Source organism: Schistosoma haematobium, chromosome 1 (assembly GCF_000699445.3).
Source record: "Schistosoma haematobium chromosome 1, whole genome shotgun sequence".
Taxonomy (NCBI): Eukaryota; Metazoa; Platyhelminthes; class Trematoda; order Strigeidida; family Schistosomatidae; genus Schistosoma; species Schistosoma haematobium.
In genome coordinates, this window is record NC_067196.1 from 38,985 (window position 1) to 55,869 (window position 16,885).

The window sequence follows — 16,885 nt, forward strand, 5'->3', positions numbered from 1 at the left end:
TGCGATCAGAAATTTCAACTATATTATTGTATGAATCACGAGTCATGATCGAGTTAGGTGCAATAGAAGGGTTAATCTGACATTTATGGTCAACTTCTAATGGACTACTGGGTAGAAAAGAACCTGATAACTGATTATCGTTTGGGCCTTGATTACTGTTCTTTGATCAGTGTGTAAATTTTCGAATAGTTTACCAGTTCAACTGGCAATATAGTATGTGTAATCGTTTTTAATCTCCAATTATAGCAAATCAGCATTTCCTAAAACGTTACATTTCAATATTTTTATGCATTTTGAAAGTGACTAGCAGTGGCAAAGTGCTTTCCGACTGACTAACTGAAGTCCTTAATATCAAAACCGGAAAAGTACAAATCTTTGAATATATATTTGAAGAAACTAAAAACCATGGAAGTTCGGAGGATACGTAACAGAATATTTCTAGAAAGATAATGACTATTGTTTTCAGCATTATGACTGTTATATCCGAGCGAAGATTAAATTACAGGTAACTCCCGAGGACTATTAGTGGACTAATATTCTATAAATATTCTTATTGTAAAACTATTCAATCATTAGATTATGTATATTTATATCCCTCTTATTATAAGCTTTATTTTGATCTATAATTTATTATTGTACGATTTACGGTTCTTAAACTATGTTCAGTCTATTAATTACTGTCCCCCGCGTTCACAGCCACTTTTGGCTTATTTGCGTACATATGTTATTTTCTAATTTATGGTGTGTTGTGGTCTGTCTGTTTGATATATAAACCGAGTATGTTTGAAATAAACGATCTGCCCTAATTCGAAGCTGGTATTGTATTCTGGACTCAAGTGGAAGGGCTCGTAGTACATAGGACCAACAAGGACGCTAGACTGCCCACACCGGTTGAACGTCATTGGTTGGCCTAGTGTGAAGTTCGCATAAGTCGTATCCGGATTGGTAGATAGGTCGCGTGATAGCGAAACCAGACATACCCAAGGTCATAATAATTGGCGACGGGGATTTTGGAAAAAAATACAGGTGGTGACTCAGATTTTGAAAATAAATTAGCTGTTATAATTGCCGGTGATTTGTTTGGAATTAATATTATTATTAGCAGTGAGAAGAAAAATGGCAAATTCTTCAGAACAGTTGCAGTTATTAATACAGCAGCAGCATCAAATGTTAGCTTCGCAACAAAAACTATTGGAAGCACTTTTGGGAAAACTATCTATCCAACAAGAGATTCCAGAACATAAAAGTATCGAGTCATACCTTAATCCAGTTTCAGAATTTATATTTGATGCAGACAATGGTCGCACTTTCGAAGCATGGTTTGGCAGAATTGAAGATATTTTCCGAGTTGAATTTGCTGCGATAGATGACGCAAAGAAAGTCCGTCTGCTATTACAGAAACTTGGTCCTAATGAGCATCAAAAGTATAAAAACCATATCCTGCCTAGACATCCGCGAGAAGTTAATTTCGATGAAACTGTTAACATCCTAAATAAAATGTTTTGTGAACAGTCGTCTTTATTCCGTATCCGGTATAACTGTCTACAGCTGACTAAAGAGGCTGATGAAGATTATACTACGTACGCCGGAAGAGTAAATTTACAAGCAGAACGATTTAAATTAAATGTGTTAACCAGTGATCAATTTAAATGCTTATTATTTATTTCTGGTCTGAACTCTCCTGTTGATGCTGATTTTCGCATGAAGTTGTTATCTCGTATGGAACATGATGATGAAATGACGTTACAAACTATCACCACTGAATGCCAACGATTAATTAACTTAAAACAAGATACAGCTATGCTGGAAACCAAAAGTGCTGCACCATCTAATTCTGTGCATGCTGTTAAAACAGGTCAAAGACAAAATACTACCAAAAGTCATAAATATTACTCGAAAACTCCTAAACCTGCAACTAAATGTTGGTATTGTGGTGCGTGGCATTTCTCAAGATTTTGCCGGTTTAGAAATCATAGATGCACTATATGCAATAAAGTTGGCCACAAAGAGATAGTCTGCCGAACTAGAGAAAGTTTGAGATCAAAACGAACCAGACGTCCGCATCAGTACCAAAGTAAGTATATAAACAGCGTATATTCTACATTGGCTCTAAGCGTAGCGGATAAAAGAAGATATGTGGAGTTAATTGTTAATGGTGTTCATATTCAATTGCAATTGGACACAGCGTCAGATATCACACTAATCTCGAAACGAACGTGGTATTTAATTGGGTGTCCGAAAGTATTACCAACAGAGCACACTGCACGGAATGCGTCCGGAGATATATTAAAACTTGTGGGAATGATAAAATGTTCTGTTAAATTCCGAGATAATTACTTTACAGGAAATTGTTACTTAACGAACAGACATGAGTTAGACCTTATTGGTATAGACTGGATAGATAAACTGAATTTATGGGATGTACCATTAAATGAAATATGCACAATGAAAAGCACAAATAATCCTAGAAATCCCTTTATACCAGAAGGAGAACGTAATATTAGTAACGTGTCCAGCTCAGAGCAAGGAAATATTGTGCTAAATGCACATGAAGTTGTGACGATACCAAATGATCAAGAGCCAGACCCTGTAGATGAAGCCCGGAGTCCAGAATTGAATGAAGCACTACTGGTCCTGTCTAGCTCTGAAAATGAATTTCAGCTAGAACAAAATTATGGTCCACGTGATATTAGCCGAGAAAGTTATGGGGACTCGTATTCAGAAAGTAACTGCAGTGACACGATGAACCCAATTATACCGAATGTTACTCAAAATCATTGTGAGACAGAAATTTATATTGAATCAGCTTATCCGATATCTAATGACAAGGTAGCAGATATGGGTTCTCAGAATAATGCATGTAATTTTGATGAAATTTTTTATAAAAATGAGAAAAAAATATCGGCTGAGTCAAATTATGGTCAAAAGTCTAATGTAATTTTGTTAGATGATGATTTCCGTAATGATCCATTATCCATTGATGAAATTCCTAATGGATTTGAAAGTAATGCTTCAGAAGAATTAAACTTTGACCTCAAATCAAAGGTTGTTCATTATCATCTAGTCGTTTCTAGTGGATCCGACATTCAATGCGAGAAACGTCGTTTAAATAATGTCCTATTATTTGTAACTTGGAGATATAAGGACCCAACATTATTTCGAGGAGGAGGAGAATGTTGGAGAATTCAAAGTTACAAAAAAAAAATTCTTTATTTTTAAATCCGAATCTAAACTTGGAATCTTTGAAAAAAAAAGGGGAGGTGTTATATCCGAGCGAAGATTAAATTACAGGTAACTCCCGAGGACTATTAGTGGACTAATATTCTATAAATATTCTTATTGTAAAACTATTCAATCATTAGATTATGTATATTTATATCCCTCTTATTATAAGCTTTATTTTGATCTATAATTTATTATTGTACGATTTACGGTTCTTAAACTATGTTCAGTCTATTAATTACTGTCCCCCGCGTTCACAGCCACTTTTGGCTTATTTGTGTACATATGTTATTTTCTAATTTATGGTGTGTTGTGGTCTGTCTGTTTGATATATAAACCGAGTATGTTTGAAATAAACGATCTGCCCTAATTCGAAGCTGGTATTGTATTCTGGACTCAAGTGGAAGGGCTCGTAGTACATAGGACCAACAAGGACGCTAGACTGCCCACACCGGTTGAACGTCATTGGTTGGCCTAGTGTGAAGTTCGCATAAGTCGTATCCGGATTGGTAGATAGGTCGCGTGATAGCGAAACCAGACATACCCAAGGTCATAACAATGACTACGACACCGCTGAGGCATGTAATTCGAGAGCATCCTTCCAGTTAGTAGGTAACATACCGAGGTGAACTGACATATTGAATATCGCAGTGAGTCGGCTTGCAATATATTGTGCAATTTGTCTCAGGATGTTGAGTTGCATTTGATTAAGTCCTATTGACTTCTCGATGTCTTAGGTTCCAACAACCATTAAGTACATCATGTTTCTCAATGTTCGCGTTGAGAATTCGGCTCTTAGAATTTGTATTTTAGTCTAGTTGTTCGTCTGGATGAGGATCCTGAGTGGAAAATGCACCGAAATAGTTTTCTGTACCCACTGCTTCTTTATGATCATCCTCTGTTATTTCAAACCCACCGCCTTCCGTAATTTGGTTGAGTATCGAATTTTGCATCATTCATGTCTCAGTAAACTTTTGTTATCGCACCTGATCCAAGGATGGTTGTGCACCTTCTTCCTTGAGACTAACCAGGGTATATACTTTCGACTTACCCAATTGCATTACTGCCACAAATAAGGTCATATCTTGTCTTCTGATGTCTCTGGGACATACATCAAGGTTACAGACGATGCTGCAGATTTGATAACCTACATGTCTCCCTTCCATATATTAAGACTGGCCGACGAAACTAAGGTTAAAATAAACTAATGTGAAATAAAATGGCAAATGGCTACAGTGGTAATACAAAGCTTAACCAAGACCTTCCTTGAATCCACAGACATTATATATGTTTTCACTTTATTTTCTCTTCAGAAAGGAGCAATCATTTGTCAGATGAAAATTTCATTCATCTTTATTGCTAGTGAGTAGGTGATTTTTAGTCATATGGATACATAATTAGAAAGTCAGATTCCTTACTATAATTATCATTCATATCACGCTAAAGACGCAATAGAGAATACCAAGTAATTTGATTATTCATATAGAATATGGCGATAAACAGCAAGAAAGTATAATGATTGGCATGTCTACAAACAACAACTGAGGGCACATCAAACTCTCAGATAATGTCTACTATTATTATCATCATTACTGTAACCTTGAAAAAAGTATATTTTATGCCAAAACACATATTGATTAGAAGTACTCAATTAGATGTGATGATTCTATGTAATATTCAAACACATAACCATCATTGAATGATTAAGTTGCAGTCCTAAATGTATACAGTTTTGAGAGGACGAACGTTTTACATGTTGCGTTTAAGTCGAACGAACACGATACATCGAGGATATGTTCCTTTTGAATAATGTTTCCTTCTAAATCACTCAAACTATACTTTATCGTAATGAAACACAATATATAGTCAGATGGATTTTGTGGATATTATAGTCACTTCAGTGGTTAAGATCATGAGTCAGTTGAAGCTAGACCACCATGAAAAACCTGGAAGCACTAGACGGGATCGTGGATGAGCACTGCTGAGCAGTCCCACAATAAAACGAAACGGCCGTCCAGTGCATACAGGTTTTAGATGGTGGTCTAGCATCAATTGACTCATGATTTCAATCAGTTCAAAATAGAAAAAACAAAATACCATTACGTAGTAAAGTCTGCAGTAGCTGTGCTTCAATAATGAATCACCCTCGAACCATTATCGTACAATCTTGAACGGTGTTTGAAATCAGAAGGTAAAAGAAGCAGCTACTACAGTTTATTTAGTAGATAATTGGGACCAGACAGCAGAGAGGAAAAAATGAATGAGCAAGCGAACTACGATTGTAGCAGTAGCAGCAGTAGTAGCAAGAGTGAAAATGTACATATATATATATATATATATATATATATATATATATATATATATATATATATATATATATATATATATAGGGAAATGGATGAGTCATCGAATAGATTAAGCAGCTAATAATGAAGCTAGCAGAATGAATACATGCGTAGGCGCTAAACAATGTTCAAGCAAATGTATTTCATACAAGCACAATAATAATAACAGTACAACAAGTTGTTATAGCATGGATGACTTTGTCCATAAAATAGGTCAACAAAAGACCTTGACTGAACTAAACTGAATTGCACGTGAGTCGCTATAATAGCTCCCCCAGCAAACAAAGATATATGGAAAAATGTCTGTGTTTGCACAAAAATAATAGTAAACTGAATAGGGTAGTTACAATCGTTTGAAAAAATGGTTTGTGCAAAATTGAACTAAAGTTAGTCTGTGCTGTACATTTGGTTTGTGGCCGTCCGTGAGGTTATATAAAATAATAGCAATAAATAGAAGGATTGCGGTATTGCTTTACATTTTTAACAAAAGTTATACGTGTAAGTGTAGGGGTACATAAGATATGTTGAGTTTTTTTAGAGTATAACATGAAATTAGTAATGCATGTGTATACAATGAAGTGGAAGTTATAATTAATATTTAAAATAGTAGAAAATTATTAATAGAAGATTGCAGCGACATAATGTTGAGGCCATCTTACTCTTCGACCAGATCTTTTTGTTATCGGAGTCTTGTCTTTTTGTTTAGTTAACGTTGTTGATTTTTGGGACTCGTGTTTCGCTGGTGTGACCATCTTAGAATGGTCTGTACTTTTTGACTGAATATCGCTATCGATAAAAGCTGGCTTTACTCGATCGATGCTAATTACATCTGTCCTCCCAGCTTTCTCTATGGTAACCGTTTTATTTGTCCTCTCTATCACTTTAAATGGTCCGTCATAACTCGGTTGAAGAGGTGGTTGTACTTATTCTCTTCTAATGAATACGTGAGTGCTGTTATGTAGTTCCTGCGGTATGAATACTCGTCGTTGTTGTGGCCTGGGAGGTGTTATTTTTAAATCGCTCATGTGCTTTCTCAGGCGTTGCACATAGCCGGCTACATCAGTCGGAACACTTTTACTTGAAGTGAAGAATTCTCCGGGTAATCGCAGAGTAGTTCCGTATACTAAATCGGCTGGACAACACCCCATGTCTTGTTTAATTGTTGATCTTAGGGCTAACATCACTCGAGGAAGTTTATTAGACCAATCGTTGTTAACGATGACGGCTGTAAGGGACGCTTTTAATTGCCTATGTAGGCGTTCGACCATTCCGTTTGCCATTGGATGGTACGATGTCGTTCGGATTCTTTTAATACCGAGGAGTTCTGTAAGCTGCTGAAAGAGTCGACTTTCGAATTGTGCTCCTCTATCAGCTGTGATAATCGTTGATACACCGTAGTAAGAAATCCAATTTTCAACTAAAGTTTTGGCTGATGTTTCAGCTGAGGTGTATTTTATCGGTACTGCTACCGGCCATCGTGTAAACCTGTCGATGCATGTAAAGATATAGTTGTATCCATTTGAAACGGGCAGTTGTCCTACAATATCGATGTGTATATGTTCAAATCTAGTGTCTGGGTGTGAAAACGGACCCACTGCAGGACCACTAATAATAATTGCTTTAACGTTAACATAGCTGTGATAGTCATGTCGTTAGTTCAATGTTATGATTACTTAATAGTTCCTTTATAAGTTGTGTTTAAAATTAGGTATGTGGAATCAATGCGGCTAACATAGTAACCTTACAGTAACGCACTGTACTATATCTCCACGGTTATTGATTCTTAAATGTCAGAAATTTAAAAAAAAATCTGAATATTGCCAATAAAGATGGGTTATATGATCACACTAAAAAGCATGCTGCAGGAAAACTAGTTAAGTCATTACGTAAGTTTCCTAAACATAAAACAAAATGATGAGAACTTTAATAAGTACTTGGCCATGGTTTAATCCAAAATGTTTTGTCTAGAAAACCACTTATTAATAGTAGTATTAATCGTATCAAGCTACTAAACATATCTTCGACCGAAAACTTTTAGAAGTAGTTCATATTGTATATATATATATATTGCCAGTCTACGTGAAAAATGTATAAAAATATATAAGGAGTACAGCCAACATAGTTAATTAACCAGAAAAAGAAATTATAAAACTCGCCTGGGTTGCTTTTTGAATTCGTTGTATTTGCCAGTGTTAGTTGTATGAGTTTGATTAAAATCCTCAGCCATCGTTTCGGAATACCTAGCTTATGTGTCCAGTATTAAAAAAATATTTAACATAACACTTATATATCAAAGGTAAAAGGCCTGGGGAGTTGTAGGTGAAGCGGAATGAGGGGAAAAATATTTTTGAGTAGATGCAGGGTCTGATTAGCTACGTGGTTAGATTTTATCCTGCAGCCGAAATTGTCAACATCCTTGACTGACTAATTGGATGTGCCCAGCGAACCGTTTTAGTCATTTGTAAAGATTTATCATCTTTACATTTCGATTCCGTAATGGATTTGTCAGTTAAACGATCTAACAATACGTATGGTGGTTCATGATTTAGATAAGCCGGCTTTAGCCTATCAATACTTATTGTGTCGATGTTTCCATGTTTTTTCATCACGAAATATTTAGATTTTCTTGAGACGACTTTGAAAGGACCTTCAAATGGAGGACTGAGTGGTGATTTTATTTTATCACATCTTATCCAGACGTGCGTGCAATTGCTTAGGTCTTTAGGTACATATACGGCGCGCGATTGTTCGCGAGTATTAATTGGTTTAAGTTTAGACATATGGTCCCGTAGTTGATCTACATAATTTCCTAAATTAAGTTTTTGACTGTTAGTATTAGGGTTAATAAATTCACCTGGTAGTCTCAGAATTGTTCCGAAAACCAGTTCCGCAGCTGAACATTGTGCGTCAGTCTTGACAGATGTTCGTATTCCCAACATAACTAATGGTAGGAATTCTGTCCACTGATTGGGGTTTGAGTGAGATATAAGGGCGGTTTTTAGCTGACGGTGAAAACGTTCTACCATCCCATTAGCCTGAGGATGATATGCAGTGCAGCGTATCCTATTAGAGCCTAGAAGTTTAGCCAAGTTATTAAATAGTTCGGATTCGAATTGCGCTCCTCTATCCGTCGTTATTGTTATGGGTGTACCAAAAATGGTTACCCAGTTCTGCATGAAAGCTTTGGCTACTGTTTCCGCTGTGATGTCCGCTATCGGGATGGCTATAGGGAATCTGGTAAATCGATCTATGCATGTAAAAAGATAATTAAAACCATTTGAACGGGGTAAAGGACCTACCAAGTCGATATGCACATGTGCAAAACGTGCATCTGGTTGCGAGAAAACACCTATGGGTGAATTTGTGTGACGATTAATCTTTGATTGTTGGCATGCTGAACACTCTCTAACCCATTTGTGTACATCCTTCTGTAAATTCGGCCATATATATCTAGCATTGATTAGTTTAGTTGAAGCTTTTGCGACAGGATGAGACAAAGAATGAAAGTTATTATATATCAACTTTCGCATATTTTTGGGAACGAAAGGTCGCGGCATTGCCTTGGTCGTGTCACAGTAAATTAGAATACCATCGATAGGTGATGGGAACTGTTTTAAATTAAGACTTGAATTGTTTGTTTTAAGTAGGTTTTGTAATTCTAGGTCCTGCTCTTGTTCGTGTCTCAACGTCTCGAAGTTTACTGTAGACTGCTGTAGCACGTTCATTTCTAGTCTGGATAAAGCATCTGCCGCCTGATTGTCCTGACCTTTGACATGTCGGATATCGCTTGTGAACTGTGATATATAGTCAAGGTGTCGGACTTCTCGCGGTGAGTATTTATCGGCTCTCGCTTTTAATGCATTTGTCAGTGGTTTGTGATCCGTAAAGACTATAAATTCCCTACCTTCTAACATGTGTCGGAAGTGTTTAATGGTCAGGTAGATTGCAAGAAGTTCTCGCCCGAAGGTAGAATACCTTGTCTCTGCTGGAGCGAGTCTTTTTGAGAAGAAAGCAATTGGTTTCCAGGCGTTTTTGATCAGTTGGTTAAGGGTACCGCCTACCGCTTTATCTGAAGCATCCACCATCAAAGCAAGTGGGGAAAGAGAATTCGGATATATCAACGTAGTTGCTTGAGCCAGTTTATCTTTAAGCTGTTTAATAGCTTCGACGGCGTCAGAAGACAGTTTGAATTCTTTTGGTTTTCCTTTAAGTGAATCTGTTAAAGGTTGCATTAATTGTGCACAACCCGGTATGAATCTGCGATAAAAGTTAATTAGACCTAGAAAACTTCTCATTTGTGTTAGAGAGCTAGGTATCGGGTATTGTTTGATGGTATCCACTTCTTTTTTTATAGGTTTAATCCCTTCTGGGCTTATTGTGTGACCAAGAAATTCTAAAGTTTGAACACCGAAAACACACTTACTTTGATGTATGTTTATTGCATGTTCATTCAATCTTGTCAACACTGCTCGTACATGCTCTTCGTGTGATTGCAAATCGGGGCTGGCAATTAACAAGTCGTCTATATACCCCTGCGCAAATGGCATATCTCGAAGTAGGTTATCTATGAATCTTTGAAATGTCTGTGCCGCATTTCTCAGGCCGAATGGCATGCGTACAAACTCGAATAAGCCAAAGGGTGTTGTGATAGCTGTCTTAGGGATATCTTCATCAGCCACCGGGATATTGTGATATGCCCTGACTAAGTCAATTTTAGTGAATATGTTCATACCCTGTAAACCGTTTGTGAAATCTTGGATATGCGGTATTGGGTACCTATCTGGTACGGTTTGACGGTTGAGGGCTCTGTAATCCCCGCACGGTCGCCAGTCACCTTCATTCTTCTTTGGGACCATATGCAAAGGGGATGCCCATTGACTATCAGAGGGACGGATAATACCCAGTTGTAGCATATAATCAAACTCGGCCCTAGCGATTTTGAGCTTATCTGGTGCTAGTCTCCTGGGTTTTGCAAACACCGGTGCACCTTCGGTTTTGATAGTGTGACTTACTTTTAGTCTGTCTTTGGAAGGCTGTGGGTTTGGTTTAGTTAAGTTTGGAAATTCCGCGAGTATATCTTGAAATTTTGCTGTTGTTACTGGAGGGGTTTGAATCAAGTTAAGAGAGCTGATGTGACTTTCTTTGCCTTTTGTGTAAAACGAAGTTTCTTTTAGTGTTAATCGCCGTTTCTTGGTGTCAACTAGAAATTCGTATCTCTCTAGAAAGTCCATCCCCAGTATTGCCAGATCTAAGTCGGCTACCGTGAAAACTCAAGGGAATTGCCTTCTGAACCCCAAATCTAGGGTTAACGTTTTCTGCCCAAATGTCGCGATTGTAGTTTTATTTGCAGGTTGAAGTGTAATCGGGGATGTTTCTCGACTAATCTCAGTTTTATTTCGAGGGATGATGCTAAGAGCAGCGCCAGTATCCACCAAGAAATTCAAGCCAGAGTTTCTGTCTCTGACATAAAACAAGCGACTGTTTAGGCGCCCCTCCTCAGTTGTCGCGACCTGGGGAGGGGTTACTCGTTTCCCGCTGTCTTGGAATTATGCTTAGGCCATGCGCATGGTTGCCTGCACTTGGTTGAGTTGACACCAAACTTCCAGTGGTACCCAGATTGTCTGGACATTTGTGACCTATTTTGTGACTTGGATCGTGATCGTTGTGGTGACCTGCTCCTGTTTGTATGACCCATTTGCATTCTGGTGACAGCCTCAGTGAAACTCTTAACACTCGCAATGAGTCCTTCTATGACAGGGTCTTTTGCTGATTCTACTTTCTGTGTGTGATTTATTGTGCCTGATCCAGTTGGAGGACCTCTTTCCATTATTCTATCAGCTATACGCGCTAAATGAGATAATGAGGTTTCAGGATCTTGTGCATCCAAACAGTGTTGGACGTAGCATGGGAGAGCTTGTATCCATCCTTGTTTTAGGACTGCTTCACCCACTGTGTTATCACCCACTAAGACTTGGAGGTGACGTAGAAACTGTGACGGCGACCGATCACCTAGTGTTTCACCTTGAAAAAGTCTTTGGATTCTTTGACTATCTGATAATGATAAACGGTTCATTATCTCTCGTCTTAAGATGGTGTACGGTTGGGGTGATGGTGGATCTAAAATCAAGTCACGGACTTTTTGGCGACTGAAGGAGGAAGGATAGAACACAGATCTCTATAGCGAATCCCTTCAGATTTGATATTGTGTCTCGTGAAATAATGCTCGAGTTGAGCAAACCACAACTCAGGATCACTACGATCAAATTCTGGAAGTCGAGATTTCGTAGTCATAACAGTGTCTATCTCCACTGGTGACAAATCCTCCAGATTATGGGTTTCTTTTAAGTCTGACATGAGGTATGTGACAAATATAGCAATAAAATTAGAACGAAAAAAATGGTTTCTATGACACGAATAACTTAAGATAATAAAAAAAATAAACTATTTATATACCCAACTTAGTTTACGGATTATCAGGTCTACTTTTACGATTGAGTAAAAAAAATAATATTAATAACAAAAAATGAGGTTAATTTGTGTTCAAAAGGGGCTCACCAGTTTCGTGCCTATAGATAACCCTCGTGTTATTGATAGAAGAAGCCAGACAAAAAGTGAATAGCTCTTTATTTCGATCTTAGCGCAGTCACAGTGAAGCGTGGGATTATCTGTTCAGACAAACAAAAGCTTTCAACATTCAATATAAGATAATAAGGAATATAACGCTTATACAAAATAAGGAAGTGAATGAATACTTGAACAATACTGTTTTGGCATATGCTTGGTTGTTTGGGGTCAACTCTTAACCAACCAACCTATGCTGTTACACTAGTATGACGATGTTCCTTAACGTTTCGGCACGTCATGCATGCTTGTGTCCAATTACGTACATCGTGATTCATGTTTGTCCATACGAATCATTCACCAATCAGCTTTATCGTGGCTTTTATTCCTGGGTGCAACATGTTGTGCATGCTTTCGAATATTTCGTGTCTCAACGTTTTCGGGATAAATGGTCGCGGTCGGCCTCTTTATGTATCGCAAATTACTTTCGTGTTGCCAAACCGCACCTCTTTGAGTACTAATGATGTTGTGCCACCGGATCTGAGTTTATTTAGCTCGATGTTTCTCTCCTGCAACTTTGCCAGATCGTTATAATCAATTCCACTTGCCATAAGTGTGCTTATCGTTGCTCTTGACAATGCGTCGGCCACATCGTTTTCTTGTCCTTTAACGTACTGTATGTCAGACGTGAACTGTGAAATGAACTCTAGTTGTCGGATCTCTCTCGAGTAATAATTGTTTTGCTTTGCGCTTAATGCTTTTGTTAGTGGTTTGTGATCTGTTTAGACAGTAAAATTTATGCCTTCGACCATATGACGGAAGTGTTTTATTGCTAATTAGATTGCTAAGAGTTCTCTTCCGAAAGTACTATATCTTGTTTGTGTCGGATTCAGTCTTTTTGAAAAAAATGAGAGCGGTTCCCATATGCCATTTACTAATTGTTGTAAAACGGCTCCTACCGCTACGTCTGACATGATAGCTAACGGTGTTTCGCTCTTTGGGATAAATCGTCTGTAATAATTTATTAACCCGAGAAATCTGCGTAACTTTTTTCATGAGTCGGGTAAAGGAAAATTCCTAATGGCGTCGACTTCTGTTGCTATTGATGTGATGCCCTGAGAAGTTATATTGAGACCTAAAAACTGTAAAGACTCTCTTCCGAATTCACACTTCTCAATGTTTATAGAAATGCCATGTTCTTGACGTTTCGTAAACAACTGTCGTAGATGTTGTATATGTTCTTCCTTGGTAGCGCTAGCTACTAGTATATCATCGATATATGCGTGAACTCCTGTCAAACCTCTGACGACTTGATCGATGAATCTTTGGAAGGTTTGGGCTGCACTAGTTAATCCGAAGGGTATTCGCAAAAACTCGAATGACCCAAATGGAGTAGTTATAGCCTTTTTTGATATATCTTTTGCCGCTACGGGAATATGGTAATAAGCTCGAACGAGATCGATTTTCGAAAATATCGTGGCACCTTCCATATTGGTAGTCATGTCGTGGATATGTGGTATCGGATATCTGTCTGCTATCGTTTGCTTGTTGATAGCTCTATAGTCTCCGCATGGCCTGATTTCCCCATTCTTCTTCGAAACCATATGCAATGGGGACGCCCAGGGACTATTAGAAGGTCTTATGATACCAAGCTTCGTCAACTTTTCGAACTCTCGTTTCGCGACATTCAACCTTTCCGGGTCTAGCCTTCGTGGTCTTGAGTTAGTCGGTGGACCTTTCGTTATAATATGGTGCTGTACCGTATGTTTAAGATCTCTGTTGTCGTATGATACCTTAGTCAGGTCGGCATACTCGTTTAGAAGCGATCTATATGACTCACTTTTGTCTTTTGACACTACTAAATTCATGGATGCGTGATCAGTCGCCACTCCTCTTATCACTACTGAATGGTCGCCGTTCACGAGTCGGTTTCGTCGGGTATCCACGGGTAAGTCAAAATTCTTTAAGAAATAAATATTAATTATAGGTACGGCTACATCTGCGATAATGAATTCCCAGCGGAATGGGGTAATACGACCGAAATTCAAGGTTACGTTCGCTCGCCATATGTTTTTATATCGGATTTATTTGCTACCTTAAGCGTTAGCGCTGTATCGATATTTCGTAATTCGTTACTTACTGGAGGCACGACGCTTACTTCTGCTCCCGTATCCACTAAGAATTGAGCGCCTGTTCGATGGTACCAACATATTGTAGGAGCTGAGAGTCTCCTAGAACGTGATCAACTTCTTTCTCTCGATCTACTTCGTGACTATCCCCTTTGCGTATCGCTGTGATTTAGTTTCGTCAGCTTGTAGCATAAAACATTAATCTCCTTTTGTAATGCCTCGATTCGTCCCTCTACTGTGATACTATGTTTTTGCGGACTCGTTTGTTTCATTCTCTCATAAATCCTATCGGCTATTTTAGCAATGTTGTCTATATCGACATCGCTGTCCTCAACCGCAAGAATCTGCTGCACGTTCGCTGGAAATCGTCGTAACCACAACTGATAAAATATCTTTTTATCTACTTTCTGTCATCGATTATGCTTCTCATATAGTTTTTTAGTTGCGATGGAGTCCTATCTCCTATCTGCACTTGACTGAGAAGTTGCTCGATGGCTTGCCGATCGCTTGATGAGACGGCTTTAATCACTGCCTGTTTTAATGCGTCGTATGGATTTTCTATGTCTTGCTTGATTAAAGTCTCTCGTACATTATCTGCTACTTCATCTGGAGGTAGCGAGCTCGCGTGGCCAAATTTATCTCTCTGTGTACGAACACGATTAGCTACAAAGTAATGTTCAAGCCTGGTAAACCAAAGTTGAGGATCTGTTACTTTAAAAGGAGGAATAGTTACATTAATGGATCTCACGGACGGCGTTTGGGAAAGTTCTATTTTATCGTTACTTAAAGACATATTTGTAAAGATCAAAAATTACACAAATATAATGCGAATGTCACAGAGAAAAGTGAGTCGATAAAAACAATGATAAAAACAAATGGTACAATTTATAACAAAGAACGGACTTCATAAATTGCACCAAAATATCAATTGTTTGTAAAATATCGTTGTTTACTATGAATATTATCGTTATGTTCTATAATGTTCGTGAGATAATCTACGTATAATTAGAATAATGAGATAATAAATCCACAGTTATAATCATAATTCAAACGATAGTTACAAAAGTAATCGAGTACGTTGGATTTTAGGAATTGGATTATGTCGTTGAAGATTGCTTCGTGTTCGAGCGTCGGGATCGCCAATTATGTAGTGGCTGTGCTTCAATAATGAATCACCCTCGAACCATTATCGTACAATCTTGAACGGTGTTTGAAATCAGAAGGTAAAAGAAGCAGCTACTACAGTTTATTTAGTAGATAATTGGGACCAGACAGCAGAGAGGAAAAAATGAATGAGCAAGCGAACTACGATTGTAGCAGTAGCAGCAGTAGTAGCAAGAGTGAAAATGTACATATATATATATATATATATATATATATATATATATATATATATATATATATATATATATATATATAGGGAAATGGATGAGTCATCGAATAGATTAAGCAGCTAATAATGAAGCTAGCAGAATGAATACATGCGTAGGCGCTAAACAATGTTCAAGCAAATGTATTTCATACAAGCACAATAATAATAACAGTACAACAAGTTGTTATAGCATGGATGACTTTGTCCATAAAATAGGTCAACAAAAGACCTTGACTGAACTAAACTCAATTGCACGTGAGTCGCTATAATTCCCTGATGCTATATCTATTTTGATTTCAATGTTCAAATTTGAATCAGTCTTCGAAACCGTGAAATTTCTGTTCAACTTAATATCGTGATTTCAAATCACTGTCGTTAATTGATATAGGTCCGTATCAACTCAAAGGTGGTTTTTATTGGACTATATACAGTTCATATTCAGTTAGCTCTTTAGAGCATATTCGTCGGTCTGTTGAGAGTGGAGGATATTATAAATATTTTTACCTGCTCAAAGCATCCAACTTTGCAAGTTCTATCTTAACTCATCCCATTTCAGTTACATTGGGCTCCACTTCATTTTGTTTGACAACATTTGATAATTTTGTAAAATATCTTTTACTTATCCAGAGATTGCTACCAGTCCTTCTTTTCAGATTTAAACAGCAATTGTCCCATGTGATGCTATAAATGTTTTCTTGTAAAGCAGTCTTCCTCGGCAAATGCACTGTTTATATCGTATTCGATTTACCATTATTGAATTATTCCCTGTCTGTTAATCACTTCCTCCTTCATTCACAGCTACATTTGGCCAAATATTGTACAAATGTTATTTTCTATTTTGTGGTACGTTGTGGTCTGTTTGGCTGATATATAAACCCAGTATGCTTGAAATAAATGATTCATATTGCAGAGGCTGAGACTGATGTTCTGGACTCAACGAGCTGTGCTAGACGGAAAGCAGGATCAATCAGGACTCTGGACTGCTCGCACGTGTTTTATGCGTCACTGGTTCGATCGATAGTTCGCTGCTCTCTGATTGGTGGTATCTTTACGTTATACAATAAACAGGGCACACAGGTTCAAAAGTTATAACACATGCAATAGTAGTATAGGACATAATCTGATATGTGATGATTGAAATTAATTAGCTACAACAATTGAAGTAATGTTTAGTGATCGTTTTACTGAACAAGATAATCACTCACTTTAAGATCATGATCAAAATGATCTTCTACACACATTTATTGCTATTTACT

The 16,885-nt window shown here is 37.6% G+C and overlaps 1 protein-coding gene across 1 annotated transcript; it reads left to right on the forward strand.

Moving 5' to 3' along the window:
• The first annotated feature begins 476 nt into the window (after nt 1–476).
• Nucleotides 477–4,589, forward strand: MS3_00001357 (uncharacterized protein). The gene has a single exon (XM_051208786.1). The coding sequence runs from the start codon at nt 1,117–1,119 to the stop codon at nt 3,217–3,219; it is 2,103 nt and encodes a 700-aa protein (XP_051072861.1). The 5' UTR covers nt 477–1,116; the 3' UTR covers nt 3,220–4,589.
• The last annotated feature ends 12,296 nt before the right edge of the window (nt 4,590–16,885 follow it).

Bases quoted from the DNA above. Each gene is read 5' to 3' on its own strand.
- MS3_00001357 (XM_051208786.1), top strand. From the start codon at position 1,117: ATGGCAAATTCTTCAGAACAGTTGCAGTTATTAATACAGCAGCAGCAT.